At 38.7% G+C, this 12,378-nt stretch overlaps 1 protein-coding gene across 1 annotated transcript in view; it reads left to right on the top strand.

The window, feature by feature from the left end:
- Positions 1 to 12,378, top strand: part of adgrv1 (adhesion G protein-coupled receptor V1) — a 407,915-nt gene that overhangs the window by 289,906 nt on the left and 105,631 nt on the right. Inside the window, exons 74-77 of the mRNA XM_048593741.1 lie at positions 2,009 to 2,856; positions 5,561 to 5,678; positions 8,590 to 8,761; positions 11,310 to 11,552. Of these exons, the coding sequence (XP_048449698.1) occupies positions 2,009 to 2,856; positions 5,561 to 5,678; positions 8,590 to 8,761; positions 11,310 to 11,552 (1,381 nt within the window). The remainder of the gene's footprint in view (positions 1 to 2,008; positions 2,857 to 5,560; positions 5,679 to 8,589; positions 8,762 to 11,309; positions 11,553 to 12,378) is intronic.

Raw genomic sequence — 12,378 nt, 5'->3', positions numbered from 1 at the left:
TTTATTAAACCTGCAACATTACACATTGTAAGATCCAAAATAGTCTGATTGCCAGTTGGATACTCAACATGTTGTCTAATGTTCTTCAACAAAAATCAGATCTCATTGCCACAGATGGCTATGGAGCCCAAGTCATTGAGTGTCTTTATGATAGAGATAGGTTCTTAATTAATGAGGGGGATCGGAAGTTATGGGAAGAAGGCAGGAGACTGGGGTTGAGAAACATATCAACCATGAGAGAATGGTGGAGCAGCCTCAAACTTGTATTGCCTATTTCTGCTCCGATATTTTAAGGTCTTATGGAAACAATCCTGCATATACTTTGTGAATTTCTCCATGTGGCTACTATTGCCAATCTGAGATCCCCGATCTGCATAAAGATTGAAATCCCCCATGATTATTATACTGCCTTTTTTACATGCCATCTTGTACGCCTGATTAATTCCCTGTCGTATTGTACATCTTCTGAGAGAGGGTCCATGGACCGGTGTCTTTTTCCTTTTCTTATATCTTGCCTGTACCCACATGGATTCTACATCTTCTGATCCATGATCATTTCTTGTTATTGTACTTATTCCATCTTGTGCAAGCAAAGCCACCCCACCACTCTTCCCTTCCTATCTGCCTCTTTCAAAAAGTCACATGCCCCTAAATATTTAGTTCCTAGCTTTGATTCTTCATTACTGTTTCTTTATAATCCCTATAAGGTCATAACCATTAAAGTTTATTTGTACTGTTCATTCATTTAATTTATTTCAAATGCTATGTGCATTTACGTAAAAACCATTAATTTTGCCTTTTTGGTACCCCCTTTAACCATATTTGCTGCTGTATTTTTGCTGCTAATTGCATTACGGGGCCATTGGCAATGTCCTGAGAGGAGACTCCCAGGAATCTGACATGTGCTGCTTCTGTGTCTCAGCATGTAGTGGCCCCTTCTTACCTCCCTGAGAAGAAGTGGCCCTTGGAGGAAGGCCATGGTGCTTTGTTTCTTTTTGCAAAGCCACTACAGTGTGATGCCAGAATGCAAGCCAGTTACATATGAGTCAATTGCTCGACCTAGCAGGTTGCCAACCTCTCAATGGAGGAAGTTATGTACTCATATGCCTGAGACATACCAGAATGAAAGGGGTATATTCCTATTATAGGAAGAATATTATTAAATTGAAGGGTGTTCAGAAAGATTTACCAGGATGTTGCTGGAATGGAGGATTTGAGTTTTAAAAAAAATTCAGCTGGATAGGCTGGAATTGTTTTCACTGGAGAGTAGAAGGTTGAGGGTTGACGTTATAAAGGCTTATAAAATCATGAGGGCATAGATAAGGTGAATAGCAAAGGGTAGGGTAGGGAGTTCAAAACTGGGAGGCATATTTTCAAGGTGAGGGGGGAAAGATTTAAAAGAATGTGAGGGGACAACTTCTTTTACAGAGTGGTTCGTATATGGGATGAACTGATAGAAGTGGTGGTAGATGCAGGTACAGTTACAATGTTTAAGAGACATTTGAATAAGTACACAAATAGAAAAAGTTTGGCTGGATGTGGACCAAACGCAGATGGGTGGACGGGTTTAGTTTGGGAACATAGTCAATGTGGGCTAGTTGGACCAAAGGGACTGTTTCCAAGCTCTATGACTCTATGGGTAGACAATTCTAAAGATTCGCAATCCTTAGAGTTAAGAATTATCACCTTAGTCTGAGCCCTAGACAATCAGCTGTTTATATTGAGATTGTGCCTCCATATTTTAAAATATCCAAACAGGGAATCAAGATATCAGTGTCTAAACTGTAATCCTCCTTCAAAATCTTATGTTTCAGTGAAGAATGGTCAATACCTCAAGTGAATTCCAGGAAAGGCTGATGGAGATCAGAAACTATTAGATCCTACAGGATAGTAGGATACTTTTCAGCCAATGGGCAGACTGTTCTTTGTCATCCGTGATTATTTTGATGTTTTTATGTATGCATACATAAAGGATGAACAATACTTACTGTTGTTTAATTTTTTATAGGTCAGGATTCACTGTAGCTGAAGTTGAGCCACTTGGAGTCTTCCAACTTGCCCCCAATTCGAGGCAGGTCCATATAGAGGAAGATACAGGCACAATTACTTTACATATCCAGAGATTGTTTGGCTTCCAAGGCAATAAAACAAAACTGACATATTACACAACAGCAGGAAGTGCCAAACCTACTGAAGATTATGAGCACATCCAAAATGGAGAACTCATCTTTACTTTACATCAGATTGAAGCATTCATTAAATTGTTTATCATCAATGATAATATTCCAGAAATGGATGAAGTATTCTACCTAAATTTATCCAGCATTGAAGTTCTGGGTTTTGGGCCAAATAATACAGAGGCGAAACCTCACTTGAATCTAGACTTTAGTGTGTCATCTATAACCATTATTGCCAATGATGCCACTAATGGAGTTCTAAGTATTGGACCCACAGTAATACACACTTTAGAGGATACTGAGAATGCTACGATGCATGTAGTGCTTCTTAAGATTCAAAGAACACTGGGATTTACTGGGATCGTTGGTGCAAATGTAATAACGTTTGGAGGAAAAAAGGCCGCAGATGGTTTAGAAGAAAGTCCTTTCCAAAACGTCCAACAAAACTCGACTTTTTCCTGGGCCAGAGAAGGAGCAGATTTTGAAGATGAAACCTTGAATGTTACTTTACAGAATGAGCAAAGGGAGATCAGTGTATCTGTCAGGATCTTTGATGATAATGAACCAGAGGGACAAGAGTTTTTTTATGTCTACCTAACAGATCCTCGTGGAGGGGCAAGACTTGTGGAAGGAAAAGATGAATATGGTTACATGGCTTTTATGCAGATCATTATCTTAGGTACCTGAAATATTATTTATTGTGGCTTATGTTCAGTAAATATTACTGGCAGTTATGAACCAACGTTAGTTGCCCCATTTATAATATTCCCTCATTTCACTAAATTGTAGTTGTGCATATAATAGCTGTCAAAATGTGCAATATTATTCACAAAATCCAAAGCCACAGTCCAGATGGATCTGAACAAGGTGTATTGGACATTCACCTGCTGTTGTAGAAATTGTATCCAAGTTATTTTAAACCTTTGAACTTCATTAACATGTCTCCGGTACACTTCTTCAGAGATAGCAATACCTGCAGCATCTGGAGGCAGAGACAACACCGTATGAAGCTGGAGGAACACAGCAGGCCAGGCAGCATCAACATCAACTTTCCTGCTCCTCTGATGCTGCCTGATCTGCTGTGTTCCTCCAACTCCACACTGTATTGTCTCTGATACACTTCTTGCTCATTTTGGGCAGAAAGTAGCTTCTGGGCTGCAGGAAATTGGGCATTCATGAACTCATGTTGGTACTCGGGGAAAGTGTGGAGAATGAACCTCGACAGGGTCTTTACGGATAGGCAGTTTAAGGAGAATCGGGGTTTAGAGACTGGAACAGCAAGATAAAGACTATCCAATGAGTCTGAAGGAGCACTCCTACTTTGCATGTGCTAAAGAGGATCTCATTAGCTTTGAATGAATGGCTGATCTGTCCAAAAGCCTGCATAAAACTGCTGTTGACAGAATTTGGGTAGCTGAATACAGGGAAGTGACTTGGCAATTATAACTTGCCTAGTTTTGGACAAGAAAGTAGGATTAAAATCTTCCACAATATTGTGTAGATTTTGGGCTTTTAATTAAGATTTTCTTAAAAACATCAATGAATAATATTGCATCCTGGATTTACAACATTTCGTTTACTTTAAAATTTTGATTTTTTTTGGGAGGGTGTGGACTACTGTATTTCAAAAGGTGTCTAAAAATAAGTTAGCCAAATATGCATGATTTCATCACTTATGTATTGATTTCAGGATGGTAGAATTGTGCTCAGTTAATAGGTTATTTTGTCAACATGTGCAAAACAGTCAGAACTTTATCTGTAAGAGTTTTTGTAATTCACTTTGAGGCGTATATTCTGCTCCTGTCTTTACAAGCCAAGTGTAATGAAAGCACAGATTGCACACAAACGCCTTGAACTTTAAACACATTGTGGATAGCGTTGTGCACCTTGGCATCATTCCATGTTGCAAGCTTTGGTTGAAATCAAACACATTCCTCATAGCTTAGGCTTGCATGATGCCTTCCTGATTGCGCCCTTTGATGAAGGCACAAGCATGTTATAAATAGCTGGGAGAAAAGAAATGCTTCCAGGTTTTCTGAAAGTTATGCAAAGATCTGGTCAGGCTTTTTTCCCTTGGTCAGTTTCCTTATTATGTTATTATGTGCTGACCTTCTTTTCTTGTCTACATTACATTTATATTTAAATTTAAACTTCTAATGTGTTTTATTTATTTTCTCCCTTATTTAGCTGTTTGCAGTATGCAGCGGGCATCATTCCTAGAATTAGTGCTTTTTCAAAACTCCTTTTGGCTCCCAGAAGCTAGTGGATTTCAGAGCTCTTCTATTAGGGCTGGGTTTGGGGTTGAAATTTGTAGAGTACATGAGGTCCTGTTGGAGTTCCTTGGGCATGTCAGACAAGAGGCACATTTGATGATTTTGATCAGCAAACTCTTTCTGCAGGTTTATCCTATCATAGTGACATGAGGTGCATCACCAGAAATTTCATCAGAAGAGGTTGGTAGTTTGAAAGGTCTACTTGTAGAAAAACAAAAATAATTATACAACTCACATTTATAATAGGAATATCAGTAAATGACTGTGCATTTTACAGATGAGATATGGTAAGGTTGGCCTTCATTCCACTTTGCATCCTGAAGGTATGCCTATCAGAATAAGAGTACACATACAATACAAAGCAGAATCTGTACAACTGTGTGAAAACTTCATATGAATAAACTAGACGGGCATGTACAACACATTTTGAGAATCTATTGCATGCTGTCACTGCCTCTAGATGTCTCAAACTCCTTCAAATGATATTGAACTCCCCTGTAACACCTATTAGGGATGGCATCCTCTGTGGAGGATGGCCCTGCAGTGTCATATTGGATAAACTTTCTCACACTCACCTCATCGAGCTGCATATTCAACAACATCATAGGGAAGGGGCTCAATGCTCCAGAATTAGAATTTGACGTGCCTCTTTTTGTTTTACTTTTTATCTGTTGCTTTTTGCTCAACAACCTCTGGCAATGGCCGATATATGATTTTGGAAAAAAAAAATGAATGAACTGTAGATGCTGTAAGTCAGAAACAAAAACAGAAGTTGCTTTAAAAGCTCAGCAGGCCTGGCAGCATCTGTGAAGAGAAATCAGAGTTAACGTTTTGGGTCCAGTGACCCTTCCTCAGGACTGTTCCATTACTGGGAATGGGTTTTAATTGAATTTGGACTTAGCATTTAGGTGCAGTTTAGAGCACTGGTTTAACAGTTCCTAAAGTTAGAACAAAACAATTCTTATTTTCTTCCTGGGTTGGATGTAAACCCAGCCAAAGCAAATCAATGCAGCATGCATTCCTCAAACCTGCTTTTATTTTGAAAAGAATTTTAAATTGTTTCAGTTTGATGTAATTACGTTATTTAGCTGTCATATATTTTCAATGCAGGAAGTGACATACAGAATGGCATTTTTGGTTTTACATGGGTCGCCCCAAGTAACCTAGTGTTGGATGAAGACTCTGAACATAGGAAGCTTCAGCTAACTGTTGAGAGACAAAGAAACAGGTACAATTTTAATGAATAAAAATGATCTTCATCTTTACATGCTAAGATAGAGTAGCACCATAATGAAATCAAATATCTCTAACACTAACTGGGAGTTAATAGGCAAATTTTGGCCTTGATGGGCTTTGGTTGGACAGTATGAGTATAGAATGCATTGACTGGACAAAGTTTGGGGCTTGGAGTTGTTTAATCCTCTGGCCTCAACGCAGTGCCACCAATCAAATCCCACACAAAAACAATGATAAGCCATAGTTAGCATGTAAACAGGATAAGATATTAAGCAGGCCAGAGAGCACTGACTGTCACAAAAGAAAGGGTTGTGTACAAGTAGGGAAGTGACGATAAAAATTGTTTTGGCTGGTCTTGTAAAAGGGAAGAGAGGGGACATTGGGGAGTTGACTTAAGGAAATTGACAAACACTGAAAGAACATGTCAAAGAAGATGCAGAGCCACGTTAGTCTGGTGGGAAAATCACAGCTGCTTCGAAGTTGGGCTGAATGTGCAGTCAGAGTCATTCAGATGTAATTGGATATTCATTACATAGGTGCTTTGTTTGGGCAGGCTCCTTGACCGTCTGTACAAGTATACAGGTTAAATATTTAGAAAGGATTGTGATATGAGCTTTTGAATGGATACTTTCTTTAACTGCCTTTATTAATTATGGGTGGTTCATCCTTCTCATCAAGCACTTCTTTTTGACCAGGATAAATCGTTGCTGAACATTATGAAATATCTGCTTAATTACCTGCCACTGCTTATCTACTCAGACTAATTTCCTAGCCCACTTTAGACAACTCTTTCTCAATGCCTCTAACTGCACTTACTTAAATTGACGACACTGGTTTGTGACCCAAGTTGATCTTCCTCAAACTGAATTTGAAATTCCATCATCTTGTGATCACAACCCCCTAAAGGTCCCTTAACTATGAAAACTAATATAAATTCTATGTCATCACATGTTAGTTGATCTACAATAGCTTGTTCCCAGGTAGATTCCAGGTCATCGTCATCATGATCTTCAGGTGCAGTTGTGGTTGCAGGGTTAGGGCAAAAAATAGTTAATCCAGAAGTGGATGACTGTGGTTCATCACCTTCTGACTGTTTCTTGGGGGTTGGCTTTAAAAAAAAGACATCCAGTTTTTGCTGTTTTGCCCTTTTTCCTCTCTCATGAAAGATAACAGATAAGCAAGATGGTAATGGTAGGAAATATCTTGTAATAGTTTCTGTCACAAGGTACAAAGTATTTGGCAAACTGATGGGACTAAGGGTGAACATATCACCAGGACCTGGGGGTCTGCATCCAAGGATTTTGCAAGAAGTAGCTGCAGAGATAGTGGAGGCAGTGGTCAAAATATCGCAGAAATTATTGGATTCTGGGAGGGTTCCAGCAGATTGGAAAACTGTTAATATAATGCTCTGTTTCAAAAAGGGAGCGAAACAGAAAACACAAAACAAATATCTCTCATTGGGAAAATGCCACAGTCCTTATTAACGAAGAGCTAACCGAACATTTTGAAAAGCTTAAATGTAATCAAGCATGGTCAGCATGGTTTCGTGAAAAGGAAATCATGCTCGATAAATTTGTTCGTTCTTGTTGGGGATATACAAGCAGAGTTGACAAACGGGAATTAACAGATGTATTGTATTTGGATTTCCAGAAAGTACTTGATATGCCACAAAAATGGTTTGTGTGTCTTTTAATGGCTTATTTAATTGGTCTTATTCACATTGGAAGGACCTGGCTAGTGGAATGCCGCAAGGATCAATCCTAGGACATCAATTTATTTACTATCTATATTACTGACTTGTGATGTAAATTTGCCAATAGTGCTATGGGCATGTTGCAAAGACAACATAAGGAACATGCATAAGTTAGGTGACTGGGCAAAAACATGGCAGGTGGAGTTCAATATAAGAATGTGAGAGAGCATGCACTTTGGTAGGAAGAATCAAACAGCAGATTATTACTTAAATGAAGAGAGACACCAAAAAAGTGTAATGCAGAGGGACCTGGGTGCTATAATTAAGAAGTCATATGGAATTTGGCCTTGTTGCCAGGGAGTTGTGAAAAATAAAAGGGAAGCCTTGTTACAGCTGGACAGGGTGTTGGTGAGGCTACAACTTGAGTACTCTACAGTTTTTGTCCCTGTATTTGAAAAAAAAATTGGCTTTGGAAAAGATTCACTTGGCTGGTTCCTGGAATGAAGGGCTTGACTTATCAAGGGTGAATAAATGAGCCAGGCCTTTATTCATTTGAATTTAGAGGAATGAGGGGTGGTCTTGTTGAAACATACAAGATTCCGATGATGCTTGACAGGATAGATGTTGAGAATGTAGTGTGGAAATCTTGAACTGGGGAACATAGCTACAGAATAAAGGGACACTGATTTACAACTGAAATTCAGAGGAATTTCTTCTAAAGGAAAGTCAATATCTGGATCTATAACTCAGAGTGGCAAAGCTAGATATTTAAGTATTTAAAGAGGAAGTTGATAGATTTTTGAAATATCAGGGAAGTAAGTGTTTTGAGGAAATGGCACAAAAGAGAAGTTGAGGCCTGGCGCATAGTCATCAAGATTTTATTGAATAGCAAGATAGGCCTGAGGGGCCAAATTACGTACTACTGCTCCTATTTCATTTGGTCTTTTGGAAAAGTTTTGAAGGGCAGACATTTCTGGGAAAGAAAATTAGATTGTTCTGCTGAGGATCATGTGAACTGCCTCCCCAGATTTCTGTCCAGATGGTGAAGTTAAAAATCTACCTGATCTTATCGTCTGAGCCTTATTCACTTTCATGTTCATGGAGGGAAGTTGATCCAAGTGTGTGATTTTGTTAAAAGATGTTCCAGTGTTAAGAAACTAATTACTTTACCCCAGATATTGCATAGCTGACATTTATCTTGCATTTACAGATCTTTTGAGGACGTGAAGATTTTGTGGCGTGTGACGTTTAATAAATCAGATGTTGTACTACAAAGTAATGAGGTAGATCTGGTCAGTGAGCTGACAGCTATATCGGGAATGACCCATTGTATTAGTGGAGAGGTTGAATGTACTATCGTCATTGAAATCAAGCCAGACAAGGTTAGTATCAAGAAAGACACTGCTACTTAAATAACTACTTGTAAGGACACTGTTCGAGGAAGTTTTTCTCTTTATGAACTGGACGTTGACTTTTGAGCAGCCAAATTGGAGTTAGTCTGCTGTCCATTTTGTTGATGAAGTAACCCCATGATTTTAAGGATCAAACCCCATTTAAATTTTCCAGGTAAGTTCCAGGACATTAAGTAGCCTTCCTAATGCAATTCAATGCTGGAATAAACCCTGAAAATCAAATCAGCAAGGCATACTGAAGCGTGGTACCTTGACCTGGACTGTGAGTATCCCAGATTAATTTTTGAACTTTGAAAGTGTACTCCTGCTCCTCTTGAGCTCTCAAATAATTCAAGAGTTACCTTCATGGGGTCATTTCTCGACACTTTCCCATGGAATGAATCAAAGATAGAACTATACAGGTTCTGATCACTTTCCATCTAAACTGGTAATCATGGTACTATTACATTATTGCTTGTTGTTGTCATTTGACGTCGAACCTTTGTTTGAAACAGAATGTCATTGTGGCTGCTGGCCTCACCTCTTCCCGCCCCACAGTGGTTACCCCTTGTAAAATGGAGTGGGTTGCACTGTTGGTGCTATAGGAGCAGTAAAGCCAATTTGATGTTGTTCCTCACACGTGCCTTCATACATTCACTCGCTCTTGCTCACACTCTCTCTCTTGGGTTAATGATGTACACCAAAGTGCTTGGAGTGACATAAATACGTGTGCATTTCAAGCTTGAAGCACCGTCCCAGCTCGAGCATGATGCCAACAGAGGCCTGAACCTATCAGGAACTTATGCTTGGAAGTGGGTATTCTTACGTTTAAAAGCACAATCTAGTAATGAGATAGTAACAAGAGGACGCACCTTAGCAAGAGAACCTCAGTAAAGATGAGGAAACTATTTTACACAATGTTGCTGTGATCTGGAATTCACTATCTGAAAGAGAGATGGAATCAGATTACATAAAATTTTCACAAGATTATTGGCTCAAAGATTAAAGGAGCAATAATTGAAATATTAAAAGGATAGAGTCAGACAATGAATTTAATGAAAACCAAAAGAACTGCAGATGCTGTAAATCAAGAACAAAAACAAAGTTGCTGGAAAAGCTCAGCAGGTCTGGCAGCATCTGTGAAGGAGAAAACAGAGTTAACATCTCGGGTCCGGTGACCCTTCCTCAGAATGAAATTAATAGGATGAGTGTACCACAGAATCACATTGAACTGAACAGCCTTCTTCTGTATTGTATAGGTCTGGAATTAAGAGTCTAATGATGACCAGGAATCCATTGTCGATTATCAGAACAATCCATCTGGTTCACTAATGTCCTTTAGGGAAGGAAATTGCCATCTTTACCTGGTCTGGCCTACGTGTGACTCCAGACCTACTACAATGTGATTGACTCTTAACTGCCCTCTGGGCAATTAGGCATGGGCAATAAATGCTGGCCTAGCTAGAGACATCCACATCCTGTGAATGAATAAAAAAAATGAATTTTACCATGGCTAAATTAATAGAAAATGGGGCTGGATCCATGCTCCTAGCGGAAAACCTTTGGTCAGCAAGTTTACCAAAGCTGCTCTCCCTGGAGCTTCTGCTCCCCCATGACCAAGGCATGCACCAAAACTGGCCCAAAGGAGTGAAATAGAAACCTTTATATGTTTGATGTGGGTGACCTGACAAAAGGTGCAATGTTGAAGTTAACATGCTTGTAACATTGTTAATTTTTTAACATAAGAGTATCAAAGAAAGATAATTTTCCATTAATTCATTCTGTCTATTTGCATTTAAGATGTGGGGGTGCTGATGTTGGACTGGGTGGACAAGGTGTTGTGTTACTTCTGCTCAGGTTATAATCCAACAGGTTTATTTGAAATCGTAAGCTTTCAGAGTGTTGCTCCTTCGCCAGGTGATGTGAAGAGGAGCATATAGGCACAGAATTTACAGGCCGAGAGATCAAACGATCGGCCAGATGATGTGAGTGGAGTGTCAACATGCTGAATAATAAGTCTCTGCCGATGATCAAGAGTGTCAAACGATTTCGGATAAACCTGTTAGACTGTAACCTGGTTTCATGTGACTTCTGACCTTATTTGCATTGAAGCCCATAATACTCAAAGGGGACTTGTGGAATCTTTTGCAATGGTAGCAGGAAATACATAATGCAGTAACAAATAATAAAATATGAATTTTGTTTCATTAACTGTCTGATACCGTCATTGTTTATTGCATCTTAACTGATGAATATATGATTGATATGTTGCTCATGAACTCTCAAGAATAATTTAGATTTTTGTCTTTGTCTCAGTTGGAGCATGGGACAGTGAAATTTGCATGTTTCCTGTTGTGTTTAATTAAAAGTCCCTTTATGTTAGTACAACTGACAACTTAATTTTGATGTTAAAGTTACATTTAATTTTTAGACTGCCATTATGTTTTATTGTGTCACTTAAGCAATGACTCACATTGCGCTGTGAAAAGACTGGGCAATGTTTCTTACATACTAACCATTTTCGAATGCTGCTCTGCAGATCCCAGAATCTGAAACATGGTTTTTTGTGGAAATCTATGAAGTCAGTGCTGGAGCCATGATAAATAGCAGTGCTCGATTTTTAAACATTACCATTCTGGAGAGTGATATGCAGCACAAGCTGATCTTTTTCGCTGTGGGATCTCGGCTTCCTGTCATTCATCAAAAGGCCACATTTGTCAGTCTGCAGGTCATCAGGGAGGCTGGTACAAATGCAGTTGTCAGTGTTGGCTATCATACACAGGTGAGAACTATTGTGGAAAAAATGTTTTTAAATCTGATGCAGTAAGTTATTTTGTGATGAACAGTCATCTTATCAATTATAAAATACAGTTAAAAGTTGAACTTTGAGAAAACCTTGCGGCTATAATCATGTGCTCTTAATGATTCCATATAGTACAAGAATAATTTAATCTATAATGACATTCATGTTATTTGAGTGATCATCTTTTCTGAACAAAGGCATTTCTAAAATCTTTGGATAAAAAACAAATAAATCTGCAAGAATCAGTTTTTGGTGTAATTAATTGTTAGATTCTCGTGGATGAGTCTTTTTAACATTTTTTTTTCCCTTTAAAGGTTGCATCTAGCCACTCCTGGCCCATTACATTTCTTGTAAGCGGGTAGTTTGTTTCTCCAGTTGCTTCATCCAAGGGCAAGAATGAACTAATTTACTGTGCCACTAAGTATTGTAATTTAAGTAGCATTCCAGTTTTCCCCGGTCCTAGTCTTAAGGTTCTGAGAAAGAAAATGAAATACAGAAAAACAAAATAACATTCACAAAGGATATGTATGATTGATGGAGACCTATTGGCAAAATTGTTGAAAAGAGTAACAAGATTAGACAGCACAAAGAGTAGTTATGCAGGCATGAAGTATGTACACATGAGATACATATATACAAGGGAGATGGATCCACAGAGATTTACTTCATGTGTGTATTCAGCATTGTCTCTATCATCCTTTAAAAGGTTATTTTCCTAATCTTTGTAATGTGTTCCTTGCTCTTTGATTCCCCCTGGAAAAGTGCTCACTTGGTAAGATCTTTGTTTATCTGGTGAAGTTAAGGT

This window comes from Rhincodon typus, chromosome 3 (genome assembly GCF_021869965.1).
Source record: "Rhincodon typus isolate 14 chromosome 3, sRhiTyp1.1, whole genome shotgun sequence".
Classification (NCBI taxonomy): Eukaryota; Metazoa; Chordata; class Chondrichthyes; order Orectolobiformes; family Rhincodontidae; genus Rhincodon; species Rhincodon typus.
This window is presented reverse-complemented; position numbering and strand designations above follow the sequence as displayed.